This window comes from Lepus europaeus, chromosome 4 (assembly GCF_033115175.1).
Source record: "Lepus europaeus isolate LE1 chromosome 4, mLepTim1.pri, whole genome shotgun sequence".
Taxonomy (NCBI): domain Eukaryota; kingdom Metazoa; phylum Chordata; class Mammalia; order Lagomorpha; family Leporidae; genus Lepus; species Lepus europaeus.
In genome coordinates, this window is record NC_084830.1 from 107117535 (window position 1) to 107134972 (window position 17438).

General features: G+C 42.4%; 1 protein-coding gene and 1 pseudogene across 1 annotated transcript; one reads left to right on the top strand and one right to left on the bottom strand.

Moving 5' to 3' along the window:
* Positions 1-4226: 4226 nt before the first annotated feature.
* Positions 4227-15531, bottom strand: C4H5orf47 (chromosome 4 C5orf47 homolog). The gene is made up of 4 exons (XM_062189909.1): positions 15141-15531; positions 7782-7867; positions 4624-4723; positions 4227-4299 (listed from the first exon to the last, which is right to left on the bottom strand). The coding sequence occupies exons 1-4, from the start codon at positions 15529-15531 to the stop codon at positions 4271-4273; spliced, it is 606 nt and encodes a 201-aa protein (XP_062045893.1). The 3' UTR covers positions 4227-4270.
* Positions 5392-6485, top strand: LOC133758186 (nucleophosmin-like; annotated as a pseudogene).
* Positions 15532-17438: the final 1907 nt, after the last annotated feature.

The window sequence follows — 17438 nt, forward strand, 5'->3', positions numbered from 1 at the left end:
TTATCTCCTATTTCAACTCCACTCCAAACCTTTCCACAAACCAGATGAATCTTTCTAAAATGCAGATTTTATAGTGCTAGATTTTGATGTTCTAGATATCGATGAACAAGATATTTTCATAGTCTCTTATTATCTCTCCATAAAATCTTTATTAATTAAGAAAGGAAAAGTAGTAACTTTTATAAATGGACAAGTTAACATTATTGAAAATGGATCAAAGAAGATTACATGGCTCCAGATATGATACTCTAAAAAGGAAGTATTCTTTGTACAATGTTCCAACCAAAAAGCTTAACATGAGTCAAAGCATGAGAAGGTATCAGTCAGCCCAGAGGAATGGTCTGAAAACCAACAGGCCAACATTCTTTCAAAATGTCAGTATCGTGAAAAGACAAAGAAAGGCTGAACAATTATTACACATTTGAGAAAACCAAAGGATCTGGTACCAGAGAAAATATCCCATTAAAAATACTGAGATAATGGGAAGAAACTGAAGTATAAATAAATTACATGGAATTTTTAAGTCAATGTTAAATTTCCCGAATTTGATAACTGTAGTGGATTATATAAAAGACACTGGTGTTCTGTGGCCACACAGTAAAGTGTTATCAGAAATACTTGGTACACACAGGGAAAGAGAGAATGAGAAAGAGGAAGCAAATGCGACAAGATGTTAAACATCACTGAATCTGGGTAAAGGTACACTGGAATACTTTGTATTATTTTTACAACATTTCTGTCCACTTTAAACCACCAGAATAAAAAAATGAGAAAATGTTCCATGTTTCTTCATAGCTTGCTGAATCTACTACAAACCCTTGGCCCAGCATTTAGCTGAGACCTTTGAAATACAGCCTCAGTAGACCTGTATGCCTGTCTTCAATCAATCTTAAACAACCTCTAATCAAATCCTACATTCCCTAAACACTTTCATGGAACCCATGAATTTGCTCATGTTTCTGTCTAACATATACTCTCCTCCTTACACTTTGACTTACAAAAGTCTAATTTCTCTTTCCCAAGGCCTACCTTATTCACTATTACTTTCTAGATCTCACCATGCTGAATGTAATCTCTCCCTCAAAGCTGAATAAGCCCAGGTAATCAGTAAATTTGAGGCACAATTGAAAAGAAAAGGGAAAGATAATATGCTCAATTTAAAGCATGCAGCATTAGAAAGTAACTATAAAGCAGCCTAAAGAGAAAGCAAAAGCACATGACAAGAGATCAGGGATTGAATAGAGATTTAAGGATCATACACCTGGAGAGAGTAACTGAAGCTACAATATCTGTGTAAATATGTAAACAGAGAAGAGCACCAACAATTTCTCCTAGTATGGCATTATTTATTAGGTGGCAGCAACCAGGACAGATTAAAAATATACAGAAAACATGGTCAGAGAGGCAGAACAAGACCATATCACAGCTTGCAAGACACTGCAAGAGAAAACGAAGTTACAGGAGCAGTGGTAACTCGTGCTAAATGTGACAGCATGTTCAAAGAGAAAGAGAGCTTAGTGGAGAGGAGGAGGAGGGAGTGCAGGAAGCTGAAGAGGAGGAGAAAGAGGAAGTGGAAGAGGAAAAACCCGGACCATGGAGAGAGTAGTTTCAACAGCCCGACAGGGATGAGGCTTAAATGTCTCACATATCAGCAGATAACTGACATCCAACTCGTATGTGCCAGACGGTGAACTTGAGGAAGGAAACAGGCTAAAACTGGATTACACTAAAGGCTGAAGGAGGTAGGATAGAAAAGGGAAGGGGGAAGGATCTCGATTTTATTATCTAAATGGATTCTTACCAGAAGATGATATGAAGATTCATCGTATTATGTCAGCCTAGGAACACAAAATATAAGGAAAATTCAAGTTGGCTGTTAGCACTGTTTTTCTCATTACTACACACATATTAAGGAATAAAAAACCCACATTTTTAAAGTACAATTATTAGCTTTTTCAAAAAGTTTTTGCAATCTAGTTTAAAATTACAATGCAAAAAATGAATTACTAGGGAACTTTTGTTTATGAGCTATTTCTGAAAAACACAGTATATTATTCTAAGTTATTAAATAATCCTTACAAAATGACTTTATGTTTCGTAGAAGGCCTCTGAGTCACAAAAGAACCTGACAAATTCGAGGTTATACAGTGCTCTGGATTAGAACTCAGAACAATGACGAGGCCTTTTACACATTACTTATTTAAACATCCTTTTAAGAAAGCCGTGACTGGGGTTGGCTTTGTGGCACTGCGGGTTAAGATGCAGCCTGCCGCACTGGCATCCCAAATCGGAGTACTGGTTAGAGACCCAGCCATGCGGCTCACTAGGCTAATCCTCCGCCTTGCGGCGCCGGCACACCGGGTTCTAGTCCCGGTTGGGGTGCCGGATTCTGTCCCGGTTGCCCCTCTTCCAGGCCAGCTCTCTGCTGTGGCCAGGGAGTGCAGTGGAGGATGGCCCAAGTGCTTGGGCCCTGCACCCCATGGGAGACCAGGAGAAGCACCTGGCTCCTGCCTTCGGATCAGCGCGGTGCACCGGCCGCAGTGGCCATTGGAGGGTGAACCAACGGCAAAGAAAGACCTTTCTCTCTGTCTCTCTCTCACTATCCACTCTGCCTGTCAAAAAAAAAAAATAAAAAATAAAAATAAAAAATAGAGACCCAGCCACTCAGCTTCCCATCTAGCTCCCTGCTACTGTGCCTGGGAAAGCAGAAGAGGGTCCTAGTACTTGCCACCTACGTGGAAGACCCAGGTGACCCACCACCATGGCCATCTGAGGAGTGAACCAGCAGATGGAAGATCTCTTTCTCTCTGTGTCTTTCCCTCTGTTACTCTGCTCTTCAAATAAGTTAAAAAAAAAAAAACTTAAAAAAAAATCTGTGATTCTGTGATTATTTTTCTTCATCCTAACCCCTGCTCCTGCTGCATCCTTCTTAATAACTAGGTAAGTTAAACAGAATATCACTTACCTGAGTGTGATGTATATGCTAGCATTTGTCATTTTTGCAGACAATTTATAGTACTATTGACGCAATACTATACTCGTTAAGCAGTAATAAATTTCTAATGTTACACTTTTGCAAGATGGCATTCTGTTTTAATGACTACCTTATGAAAATATTCCTCACAAAATTAAATACTACAGGTGTACTGACTGTCAAATAGGTGTCACAAGTAACTGTACTCAGAACCCACAAAGCATTCCTCAAGACAGAATGTATATTAGGACATGCACACGAAGGAAAGAAATAACTTTTGATTTGTAAATTCATATGCCATTATTAGTTACATAAATTGTAGTCAACTTAATTTTTTGAAAATCCAGAACTTCCAATTATTTTAATTTGCATAGTAGATTACAACTAATTTTGCTCTGACCACAATATCAATTCAGTATTGATGCAGCTTTAGAGTAGTTTAAAACATGAGTTGTTTTACAGTAATAAAATAATGACATCAAGATCATACCTCAAGGACAAATTCTGTTAAATGCATTAAACTGGATTGCAGTATTCATAGAGAGGAAATGACCACATGAATTCAGTGACACAGAATGATGGGTGAGTTTTGTAATTTTTATTAACAGTTGGCATTAAGATTCACACTTAACAGTGTATTCCTTTGCTCAGTAACCTCCTGCACTCCTCCACTCATTCTACACCTGTGGTCTACTCTATATTCTTACTTGAATATATTCCATACCTTTAGTTATGATGAGTAATAAGAACATGGTAATCTCATTTCTATAGTTCTTGTATTATTCAGTTTTCTGTTTGTACAATGAAATCCTAAGACAAGCTAGTTCTGAAGGAAAGAGAGGCTTACTTCAGCTCATAGTTTTGGAGATTCACAGTCCAAGATTAGGAAGACCTCACTGGTTTGTACTCTGTGGTGGCGTTTTCACTGTCAGAGTCCCAAAACAGCATAGAGCACCACATGACAAGAGGGACCTGAGTCTATCTGTCTACATGGTTTCATCATGGTGAACCCATATGAAGGACCCAACCCAAGCCAATCACCTCTAAAAATCCCCATTTCAAACATCAAAATTAGATTGTTCTTTTAAAAAAAAATATTTATTTATTTATTTATTGAAAGTCAGAGTTACACAGAGAGAGGAGAGGCAGAGAGAGAATGAGAGAGAGGTCTTCCATCTGCTGGTTCACTCCCAACTGGCCGCAACAGCCGGAGCTGTGCCGATCCGAAGCTAGGAGCCAGGAGCTTCTTCCAGGTCTCCCACGTGGGTGCAGGAGCCCAAAGACTTGGGCCATCTTCTACTGCTTTCCCAGGCCATAGCAGAGAGCTAGATAGGAAGTGGAGCATCTGGGACTCGAACCGGCACCCACATGGGATGGGAGTACTACTGTAGGCCAGGGCGTTAACCCACTGCACCACAGCACCGGCCCCAGATTAAGTTTCTACCATCTCAGATAATTAACCTAAGACTTTGGGTGGCATTTAACACATGGAACTTAGGTACTATTCAACACCCAAACTAATATCCAAACCACAAAAGTTAAGTACATTGCATGTGGCAAGAAAACAACTAGTCTAACATCATTCAAGGATAACTAAACTGTTATAGAAGCCAGTCCCCTTAAATACAGCAAAAACTGTGTTTACTTACTTGCATTAGATAATTTTTGGCATTTTAGCCTAAGTCTGTATTTTTCATTTTCTTCAAGCATTTTGGAGATGACCTTGTATACATTATTCCATACTGAAACCTTAAAAAGATAAGCATAATTAAGGAATGCTGAACAAACAAGAAGGAATACATTTTGATAGCGGCAATTAGGAGTGAGTCAACTGTGATACATGTCCATGGATATAATCACTATAAAGCAATATTAGAACTCAGAGGTCCAAAACTAAAATGTAATTGTTTCTCCAGAATCACTGAAATCTCTGATCTTTACTTCCAACTTCTTAGAATTTCCTCTCTATAGGATTTAAAGAATCCGTCCTGGATGAGCTTTCCTTAGACAGCAAGGTCAAGCAATTCCTACTTACATGGTTCCAACACATTCAATTACCAAAGGTAATAAAAATGGCAAATTTTTCCTATATCTAAACCACTGGGCAATGATTTGATTTTTTAATGTATTTTATTCCAGTTAAAAATTAGATAGTTCTCCTAGGACATAATTTAGCACAATTACCAGAGAGCATGAATACACAAGAATTGAAAAAAATGAGGACTACGACTCCAAACAGATAGATCTAGACCCAAACACTAGCCTTGCTACTTACCAATTATTTGACATTGGGAAAGTATTTTATTCTTCACTAGGAATGGCTTAAAGCATTAGGTTATTAGAATTACTGAAAAATATGTACACAAAGTACTAATTCCAGTGCCTGGTACAATGTGGTTAAAAGTAAATACTGGCTAATGCTCTTTCTCCCTGCCCAAAAGCTCTTGGTAGAAATATTTCTTAGTTCAGCAGGAAAATTAGATACTCACTCAAAATACATTCAGTACAAGGTTAGTCACTTTGGACTGCTATTTTTCACTGTACATGAATTATAAATCAAACAACCTCTGCCTGGTGTGATTCCGCCCTGCACGGCTGTTCTTTGCAGTAGTGGGCGCCTTATCTCCATCTTCCTTCTCTCCCACCTAAGTTTGTCCCTCCACTTCATGGAAGATTCGCCCCACTGAGGCCCCAGAACTATCTTTTTGGTTGTGAACTAAAGGTCGACAAAGAGTATCACTCTGAAGTGGACAAACGAAAATTTGCATGAGTTATCTTTAAGGATGGTCAGTTTAGGCGCTGAGGCAAAGGATGAACTGCACATTGCTGAAGCAGAGACAACGAATGAGGAAGGCAGTCCAAGTCAGGTAACACTGGCAACTTTGAAAATGGACAGCCAAAGGTTCCGTTGGAGGCTTTGAAATACCACCACTGTGGTCGTAAGGTTGAAGTGTGGTTCAGGGCCTGTGCATATCAGCGGACAGCACTCAGTAGCTGTGGAGGAAGATGCAGAGTCAGAAGGCGAATAGGAAGAGGATGTGAAGCTATTAAGTGTACCTGCAAAGCGGTCTGCCCCAGAGGCGGCAGCAAGGTACCACAGGAAAAAGTAAAGCTTGCTGCTGATGGAGATGATGGAGATGATGATGATGATGAAGAGGATGAGGAAACTGAAGAAACAGCTCCATTGAAGAAATCTAAGTGAGCTACCCCAGCCAAAAATGTACAAAAATCAAACCAGAATGGGAAAGACTCAAAACCATCAACACTAAGATCAAAAGGTCAAGAACCCTTCAAAAAACAGAAGAAAAAAAAAAAACAATTCCTAAAACACCAAAAGGATCTGGTTCTGGATAAGACGTTGAAGCAAAAATGCAAGCAAGTATAGAAAAGGTGGTTCTCTTCCAGAAGTGGAAGCCAAATTCATCAATTATGTGAAGTACTGCTTCCAGATGTCTGACTAGGAGGCTATTCAAGATCTTTGGGAGTGGAGGAAGTCTCATTAAGAAAATAGTTTAAGGCCGGTGCCATGGCTTAACAGGCTAATCCTCCACCTTGCGGCACCGGCACACTGGGTTCTAGTCCCGGTCGGGGCACCGATCCTGTCCCGGTTGCCCCTCTTCCAGGCCAGCTCTCTGCTGTGGCCAGGGAGTGCAGTGGAGGATGGCCCAAGTCCTTGGGCCCTGCACCCCATGGGAGACCAGGAGAAGCACCTGGCTCCTGCCATCGGAACAGCACGGTGCGCCAGCCGCAGTGCACCAACCGCGGCGGCCATTGGAGGGTGAACCAACGGCAAAAGGAAGACCTTTCTCTCTGTCTCCCTCTACTGTCCACTCTGCCTGTCAAAAATTTAAAAAAAAAAAAAAAAAGAAAGAAAATAGTTTAAACGTTTTGTCAAAATTTTCAGTTGATTCCATTTCTGTAACAGTTGATATCTGGCTGTCCTTTTTATAATGCAGAGTGAGAACTTTCCCTACCGTGTTTGATAACTGTTGTTCAGGTTCCATTGCCAAGAATGTGTTGTCCAAAATGCTTGTTTAGTTTTTAAAGATGGACCTCTACCCTTCACTTGGTTTTAAGTATGTATGGACTATAACAATAGGACACAGAAGTAGCAGTGGTCAGACATAGAAATGGTGGGGAGACAAATATACATGTGAAACAAACTCAGTATTTTAATAAAGTAAAAAAAAAAAAAAAACCTCCAAGCTCAGAAATACCATAATTTTTGTGTTATTATCAATTAACAATTTCTTTAAAGTATAAAATATATGGTGTCAATTAGAAATTAGTAAACATATAACTTTAATATGTTTAAAACACTCAAGCTACCGTGACACTTGGATAACCAGTGGTGAGAATGTTTTGGCAATAAAGGTTCATCTTTGTCAGATTTCCTACCAGAAACTTAATATGCATTCTTTGTCTTTTAAAAAAAAGCAACATTACAGCAATATAGATACATGATTCTTTTCTATGAAAGCCATTATTTTTTTCCTAAACTACATTATCTATCACAATTTGTTATAGTCTATGGATGATATATATATACTTTTCAAAATCTCCCAGTGGGTTACATTTTGATTACAAAATATTTGATATCTTTAAACATTGAAAAGATCATTCTTTATGGTTAATAAATACTTCCAAAACCAGATGGATTTCTACTACATTACTTCAGTTTCCTCACTTTAGAAAATTAAATTATTCAAAAGATACAGCTACTTCCACTGTCTTGAATATTTTCACACATTTGTATTTAGAGAGGATGATCTAAAACTCAAACACTGCTCACTTGACAACAGTATACCTTTTTCTTTTTCTTCAGGATTTTGGAAGCTTCATTCAATGGTATGGGGAAATCGAACTTTCCATCTGCATCCTTCCGGATTAAACCTAATTTTTAAAAAATGGAGTGAAATGGTAAAATATCAACATCAGCCTGTATTTTTTAAGGGTTTACTACACTGAGAATAAAGACTGTAGAAATGGCTCTTGAATTCTCTTTCAGGATTTTACACTTAGTGTTTTTCTGAAGTCTAGGTAAGGCTTGTTTACCAATTAGCTAATATTCTGAAAACAACCAAGAAAACTAGAGACAAACAACATTTTAAGTACCCAGGAAATCATCCACCTAGTTCAGTCTCTTTTCTAATTTGTGAGTTCCAAAAAGTCAGCAACAGAGTAACAAATAAATGCCAGAAACCACATATTGCCCCAGGGTAGCTCTGTAGTCTCCAGTTTTCTCAATATATATATCAGTTTTCTCCAAATATATTATTATACTTTGAACTACACAAAACACCTGGTAGTTACGTATATACTAGATTCTTCAGGTTCATGGAAAATGTTAATCATGGGGCAAGTGTATGGATTTCAAAATTGTTTTTTGTTCACATGATTTTATCTCTTAATTCTATTTTCCACCAGCTTTTTGAAGTGCCCTCCTTTGTTTTATTATCCCTGGCAGCCTCTGCACATGCTGCTCTCTCTGGCTACAACATTATGTGTGCCTGTATCCATACATACACCTGTACACTGTCAGGAAACTCTCCATTTGTTCAACACCAGCTCATTTAGAAAAACAAACAGAAAAGGACAGCTCACATGTCATCTCCTCTCCAACGTCTTCCTTCAAGCACATGCAGCACTGACTCACAGAACACTTTCTTCCCAGCACTTGGCTGTCTCCTCCCCTAAGCTGTGACCTGGTGGGCAATGGCCGTCTATGTCCTATTCACACTACTACCAGACACACCTTAGTACTAATAAAGGTTTTTCAGAGTGAATAAATTTCCTGACTCTACTCACTAACCATGCTGCTTTATAAGGGTTAGACGTGCGGCGTGTGCCGCCGCAAGGTGAGCCACTGCCTTCAATGCCTTCCCAATGCTGTTCCTGGCTCGCTCTATAACTGTTTTTCAAATAAATAAATCTTTTTTTAAAGGAAGACAGAGACACACAGACAGACCTAAGAGACACTTGTGTAATGTTTTTAAAATAATAATAAAAAAAAAACTGTAAGGTTTGCAAGTCCAAAGACAAATTATGAAATAATGAGCATGCATTCCCTGAAAGCCTCTACACATCATCTCCTTGCGTCTGGAACACTCCCCCACTCAGCCCTTCCCCACCTCTTTTCTGCCCTGTGACCACCATACAACTGGCTTTCTTCCATTCTTCAGTAGCTAGCTTTCCAGGGAGCCTTCTCTGATCTCAAAAAGGATCCTATGCTCGGTGATAGGATTTATCACATTGTTCACTTGAGAAGTATGATTTATGACTTTTTTTTTTTTTAAGATTTACTTATTTTGAAAGTCAGAGTTACAGAGAAAGAGGGAGGGAGAGACACAAAGATAGATCTAATTGCTGGTTCACTCCTCAAATAGCCACAAGGACCAGGATTGGGCCAGACTGAAGCCAGGAGCCAGGAGCTTCATCCGGGTCTCCCTTGTGGGTGGCAGGGGCTCAAGCACTTGGGCGATCTTCTCTTGCTTTCCCAGGCCATCAGCAGGGAGCTGGATCAGAAGGGGAGCAGCCGGGACACATGGGATCCCAGCGACACAGACGGTAGCTTTATCCATTATACCACAGTGCCGGCCCTGGAGTACGAGTTTTTTTTCACTAGAGATCCTCTGTTTAAATCTATAGATATTATACGTACAGTGGGTTGTTTCACCTGCTGAATGAACTAGAATATGCTCTAAAATGGAATTTCCCAGTTTGTGAGAAGCATGCCACTGATTCTCGGTGAGGTACAGACCTAGCACTAAAGGAACACATGGTGAGAAAATCACATGGTAAGAAACTCATTCCCTGGCCTATTCTTTTCAATCTTCTGATTGCATCAAGGAGAAAATGTGAGTATGGTACCACTGTATCATTTAGACTTCCCTGAGATGCTAATCTCCCTTTCTGGTTGCAGACAATCTTCTGCAGACAACCTATTTAGCTAGAATGTAATAATACTGTTTTGCCTTTATTAGATTTGGCTTATTTCTATTTATGGCAAATGGTGGAGATGTTCCACTGAGGTAATGATGTAAAGTACTCTTAGAAGAAGTTCAGTTAAGAGAGAAAATGCACCTATTTAAATAAATGTATAAAGTAAATGACAATACAGATGATACACAGATACGACATAAGAAAACAAGTTTAGGAAACCCTCATCTCCTTATACCCGGATGCTTCCTTCCCTCTAAATACGGACAATCATGGAAATGCTAACTGTACTTGCATCATTCCCAAATGCTGTTTTTAAATCTTACCTAACCTGGACCTGTATTCCTTAAGGATAAAATAAGAGCCATCAAGTCTACCTTTAATTACTTAGAGATCTAAAATCTGTCAAGAAGTATAGAGAATATGAAAAAGAAGAAAGACTAAATTATTTTTCCATTTCTTCACTGACACTAGTTCTAGCATATTTGGTCCCGACACATTTTTTTCTCTAGCCCTCTTTCCACACACACTGACCAAGTCCAACAGTACTTGTAGTTCTTCACTCACCACTGTCCATCCCTGATCCATGCGCTGTGCTCTGCTCAGAGGTTTTGCCCAGCTAGAATTCCCTCCTGCCTCAGCCCAGATATAAATCTTATTGTGATTCTACCACTAGGAAACCTTCCCTGATTCTCTCATCTCCAACTTACTCACCACTTTCAAAGCATCCATTTGTACCTCCACGATAGCATTCATCACCCTATATTATACATAAATTATGACTAAACCTCCCAAGTTCCACGGGAACAGGAAGCCAGCCTCATCACTCAGACTTGCTCCTGGGTATCTAAACTCCAGCACATCTTACAAACAGCTTGAGTTTATCTTCCAGAAGTGAACCTATCTCTGATAACTGCACTCCACCCTTCAAGCCTTTAAAAAAAATTAAAAAAAAAAAAAAAACTCTACTCAATGTGCCAAACACTATGTTAGGCTCTGCATCATTTAATCTTCACAGAAACCCTTTAGGGTAGGAAGTACTAGTCTCATTTTATAGATAAGAAAATTGAGAATCAGAGCAGTTAACTAACATGGTCCACAGTCCACATTGCATGCTAATAGATGACAGAGCCAAGATAATGTCTTTATGCTTTCACAGCCGATGCCCTTGATGATCTCTGTTGTTCTACCAGCCCTCTCTCTACTCACGTCCCCTGGTTTCCTGCCTCTATGTTTCTTTGTCTGAACTTAATTATCAAAGCCCTTCCTCAAGCCTCTCTTACAAGACTCTCTCCTACAAGCTTATATCCCCACTATTCACATATAAACCCCCTGAGAGCAGAATATTTGTCTGATACATTTGGGTGGCTAGCATCTGCTGTAGTACTCACAATGTGGTGCGTGTTAAATGAACATTGTAGGACGGCTAATTCACCTTTATTCCCCATAGAAAGCCAGGCATAAGTATGTAATGAATATCTACATTAAAAATATTCAAAACTGCATAAAATCTAAGGACAAAGGCAATTTTGGGCTTGATTCAAATGTCCTTCCCAGAACCCCCTTCACTTGACTGTGTGTGTATTCCTGATTTCACAAGCACTGAAGTCAATGTCTCCACCATTCCCCACAGCTGCCCAACACAGAGACTTCAGCCCTGATATCAACTCCTCCTTCTCTCCCTCACGTAGTTGTGTGATCCTGCCCACTCTGCCTCCACTGCCAATGCCTTACTTCGTCTTTCCTCTGGACTGCTGCAGTTCCTTGTAACCCGTCTCTGGCCTCTGATCTGGCCACAAAGACAGATTAAACTCACCCTCAATCTGCAGATACTAGACAATAACCAGGAAGGTCAGAGCACAGACGACAGGGTAGAGATTTCAGTATGCAATTTAAAGGACCAGACACCACATGTAGCAAGCATGCAATCTGGTGGGAAAAACTCAGTTTAAAGGAGGCAATCAAGATTTAAAGGGACAGTCTTCCAATGGCATGGTTTCTGGAGGAGGAAAAGAAAAAGGAAGCGCCCTAAATTAGGTCACAAAGAAAACACTAGTAATCTATAAAGTAGACACATTCAACACTTTCTGGTCACAACACAATGGAACTAGAGTTTACCAGCAAAAACAAAAAGTAGAAAAACCTTGGAAATGTGAAAAATGTTAAATCTGCTAATCAACTCCGGTTGCCACATTGAAAATTACAGAATTTTAAAACAAATAGTGATAATAAAAAACACTACATATCAGAATCCATGAGATTTACTTCAAGTAGTGGTGAAAAGTTAATTCATGGGGCTGGCGCTGTGGCATAATGGGCTAGGCCCCACCTACAGTGCCGGCATCCCATATGAGTGCTGGTTCAAGTCCCAGCTCCTCCACTTCTGATCTAGCTCTCTACTATGGCCTGGGAAAGCAATGGAGGATGGCCCAAGTGCTCCTCTGGCTCCTGATTCTAGTTTCCTACTAATGCAGACTCAGGAAGGCAGTGGCAATGGCTCAAGTAAGTGGGTTCCTGCTCTACATGGGAGATCTGGATTGAGTGCCCAGCTCCTGGCTTTAGCCTGGCCCAGCCACAGCTAATGGAAAGCTCACCAGCAGAGGGTGGGTCTCTATCTCTCTCTCAGCCTTGCCCAGACCTGGCTGTTGTGGGCATTTAGGGGAGAGCCATTTAGGCCTCTCTTCTCTCCGCATTTCAAATAAATTTTAAATCAATCAAAATCTTGGTTTTGTTTAAATTAACAAAATGAGCAAAACATTGCCTGATTTGATCAAGGAAAAGTGACAAAGCACAGATAAATCAATAAAAATGACAAGGAAGAAAATAACCATTAAACACAAGAAAATTTGTTAAAAGCTTAAGCTACTACTTTCAGGTCTCTATGCAAAGACATTAAACTTAGATGAAATGGATAAGATAAAATAGATAATTGCCTAAGGAAACACAGATTACCAAAACTGACCCATCAGAATTTTACAGACCAATTTCCATAGACGATAGAAAAAAGTTATCAAGGAATTATCCCACAAAAAGTATTAGACCAAATTGTTTCCTATAAGAATTTTACCAGGCTTTCCAGTGTTCCATAAGTTATTCCAGAGTATTGAAACACAAGGAAAAAAATCCATAAATATTTTTATAAAGAATAACCCTGATACCTAAGCCAGGTGAACAAGCATAAAGAAAGGAAAACTACAGAGCAGTATCTCATCCAAAAAATCTAACCAAGTTATTAGCAAACAAAGCGATGTTGACCTGATACCAGGAAATCCATTTATATCATATTACATATTAATATATCTAAGGAAAAATAGGATCATCTTCATAGAGCTGAGAAAGCTTGTGACAAAATTCAACACTGGCTCATGATGAAAAAAATAAATAATTTTAATATTGAGGAATTTTTTAATAGTTTAAATAAATACATGTTTTGGTTCCAAAGCCAATGTGTTATTTAATAGGGCAACAGTAGAGGCATTTCCACTAAGAACAAGAAGAACAAATTAAGGATGTCCACCATCTCCAATACTGTTCATTCTTGTACTCATTATCTAACACAATTATGTAAAATAAATCTATTGTAGACCTAAGAATGGGTAAAAGAGAAATAAGATGATTTTTATGTATAAATAAAATGTGCCTGGAAAATTAGGAGAATCAAGGATAAAATTCTAATAACAAGATAATTTGGTGAATTTATAGGATCTAAAAGTAACACACGAAACTCAATAGGCTAAGTGACAGAAGTTACAAAAGCCTGCACACTGGATAATTCCATTTAAATGAAATCTTCAAAGAAGGAAATCTATGGAGACACAAAGTAGGCAAGTGCTAGTTCAGGGCTGGAATTTGGGGTTAGTGGAGGTGAGAGGAATGGTGTGTGACCGCTAAATCTGTACAGGGCTCTAAAATAGATTATAGTGATGGCTACACAATTCTGTGAATAGGCAAAAACTACAAAATTGTGTACTTTAAGTAGTTGAACTGCATGCATTGTGAATGACATCTCAGTTAACCTGTTTAAAAAAAAAAACAATGGTGCAAGTAGAGGAAAAGGCTCTCAGAAAGTAAGGAGCTCCTGCGGTGATGGGAATGTTCCACATCTCCACATGGGGGTAATGACTAGAACATGTTAATTTGTCAAGCCTTCTCAAAACATACATATTTTTTCAGATTTATCTGAAAGGCAGAGTAACAGAGCAAGAGAGTGTAGGGAGCAGAGAGAAAGACAAAGACAGAGCTCTTCCATTTGCTGGTTCCCTCATCACACGGCCCCAGGCTGCAGCCAGGAGCCACTAACTCGTCTTCAGGGTCTCTCACTTGGGGGGCAGAGAGCCACGCACTTGACACCTTAACAGGAAGCTGGATGGGAAGTGGAGTGGCAGGGACTCCACATTATAGGCAGTAGCTTAACCAGCTGCACATTGTAATCTTTTTTTTTTAAAGATTTATTTATTTGAAAGACAGAGTTAGAGAGAGAGACAGAGAGAGAATTGGTCTTCCATCTGCTGGTTCACTCCCCAAATGGCTGCAACAGCCAGAGATGAGTAGATCCAAAGCCAGGAGCATCTTCCAGGTCTCCCAAGAGGGTGCAGGGACCCAAGCACCTTCCACTGCTTTTCCAGGCCATAGCAGAGAGCCAGAGCAGAAGCGGAGCAGCCCGGACTTGAACCAGCGCTCCTATGGGATGCTGGTGCTGCAGGTCAGGGCCTTAACCCACCGCACTACAATGCAGGCCCCATGCACAACGTAATCTTAAACAAAACTGATTTTACTTATTCATCTTTTTGAGCAGTATGTTTTCCGTACACAAACAGAGGGCATCACGGACCAGGAACTCTTATGGACAACAGCAAAACTAGATCAAATTCATAGAAATAAATAGTAATTTAGTAAACTCTGTAAGTTTACTGTAAGGAGACAAGTCTTAAAATGTAAAGCCTTCCTGAACGACACCAGAGCAGAGAGGAGGAGTGGAAAGGCACTGGCTGCTTTCACACGGGCTGACAACGCCCTGCGCATGCCAGTCCTCCCTGGTGAGCTGATTCACAACTTCAAAGGAGCCAAGTGCAGCCCAGGCCTCAAAACCCTGGCGGACCTCAGCGGCTTCCGCTCCATCACGTCGCCTCACAGGCCCTTCGTCTCCACCGCGGCCGCCATTTTGCGGAGCAGCCTCGCAAGGGAATTAAGGGCTTTGCCGGCCACCCGCAGCCTGGGGCCTCCTCACGGACGGGCGGGCAGCCGCGGCCTGAGAACCCGCCCGACGCCAGGCCCTGGGCCTCAGACGCCGGGACAAGAGGGCCGGCCCGCCCCACCACGGTGCCCCGGCCACCTGCACGCGCCCGCGGCCCGCGGCTCCTCCGCGCGCGCAGCGCCGGCCCCTGGGAGGAGGTGGAGGCCTCCGCGCCCAGGCCCGGGGCCGCCATCGCGCCTTCCGGTGCCAGCGGCTCCTCCTCGTTGTGGTCGTCGTGCGCCTCCAGCCCCGGGCACGAAACCCCCTGCGACTGGCGGCCGCCCAGCGGCACGACGCTGCCACACTGGTGCGAGCCGAAGCGGGTCACGCAGACGAAGCGCGCCCGCTCCTGGCCCTGCCTCTGCCGCCGGCCTTTGGCCGCCATGGTGGGTTCTGTCAGCGGCCGTGGAGGGGGGTGCAGGGCTGGACCATTGTGTGTGGGGGGGGGGTGCTGTGTGTCGGAGTGAGACCACTGCGCGTATAGGGGGGTGCTGAGCTGTTGAGTGGGCGGCCAGGGGGGCTGCTGTGAGCTGGGGGCAGTGCGGTGCGCACCGAGAGGTCCCACCAGGGTCCCACCTCGGAAATGGTGCCAAGAGCTAGAGCGGGCCACCGTGCGGCCAGGCAGGGACCTGGGGATGGGCGAGGAAGGAGGACAGCGGAGGGCCCAGGGAGCCCGCCGCTCTGTGGCGTCTGGGGAGCTGGGAGGCTGAAGCAAGAGGGAGGGTAGAGGGAGCGGGAAGATGCTTGGTGCTTGGTTGAGAAGGAAGGCAGACCAGTCATCTGCGAAAGTTTGTGATCCAGTAAACTGTACTTGCCGATTAGGTCAAAGCTGCGTCAGGCCATATCGACACCTCTGAAGGCATGCATCCTTTTTTTCTTTTTTTCTTTTTTTTGACAGGCAGAGTGGATAGTGAGAGAGAGAGACAGAGAGGAAGGTCTTCCTTTTTTGCCGTTGGTTCACCCTCCAATGGCCGCTGCGGCCGGCGCATCTCGCTGATCCGAAGCCAGGAGCCAGGTGCTTCTCCTGGTCTCCCATGCGGGTGCAGGGCCCAAGGACCTGGGCCATCCTCCACTGCCTTCCTGGGCCATAGCAGAGAGCTGGCCTGGAAGAGGGGCAACCGGGACAGAATCCAGCGCCCCGACCGGGACTAGAACCCGGTGTGCCGGCGCCGCAAGGCGGAGGATTAGCCTGTTAAGCCACGGCGCTGGCCAGCATGTATCCTTACTGAGTGTTTTGGTCTCTTCACGCTGTCAGTTAAATGATGTCAGCATGTCCCATCAGTTACTGAGAGGAGTGTGCTAAAAATCTTCCACTACAGCTGTGAATTGCTGCATTTCTCCGAATTTGCTTTATATGCCTCTAACAGCTGCTAGATGCTTACATATGTTGAATTGTTATATATTCTGGTACCTCAACACGTTCATCTTTTAAAATCTATTTACTTGCAAATCAGAAGAAAAAAAAAAAAAGAGAGAGAGAGAGAATCTTCCATTCGCTAGTTCACTCCCCAGATTGCTGCAATGCCCGGGACTGGGCTAGGCCAAAGCCAGGAGCCAGGAGCCAGGGGCCAGGAGCTTCTTCCAGGTCTCCCATGTAGATAGCAGGGGCCCAAGGACTTGGGCCATCTTCTGCTGCTTTTCCCAGGCCACAGCAGAGAGCTGGATCTGTAGCTGGATCCATCTAGGACATGAAATGGCACCCAAATGGGATGCCAGGGTTGGCAGGCAGCGGCTTTGCTTGTTTGCCACAACACTGGCCCTGACCCTTTTATCTTTAAGAAATGCTTCTTATTGGCCAGCGCCGCGGCTCACTAGGCTAATCCTCTGCCTGCGGCGCCAGCGCACGGGGTTCTAGTCGGGGCAACGGATTCTGTCCCAGTTGCTCCTCTTCCTATCCAGCTCTCTGCTGTGGCCCCGGGAGTGCAGTGGAGGATGGCCCAAGTGCTTGGGCCCTGCACCCACATGGGAGACCAGGAGAAGCACCTGGCTCCTGGCTTCAGATCAGCGCAGTGCGCTGGCCGCAGCAGCCATTGGAGGGTGAACCAAAGGCAAAAAGGAAGACCTTTCTCTCTGTCTCTGTCTCTCACTGTCTAACTCTGCCTGTCAAAAAATTTAAAAAATAAAATAAAATAAAAAAAGAAATGCTTCTTATCTCTAGTGATGTTTCCTGCGTGTGTTTTTGTGGTTGGTGTTTTATGGTCTGTTTTTTTCATTCTTTTACTTTCGAGTCTTTTTTTCATCCTTGGTGTATGATGTCTGCTATAAGCAGCAATTGGATATTTTGGAATTCTA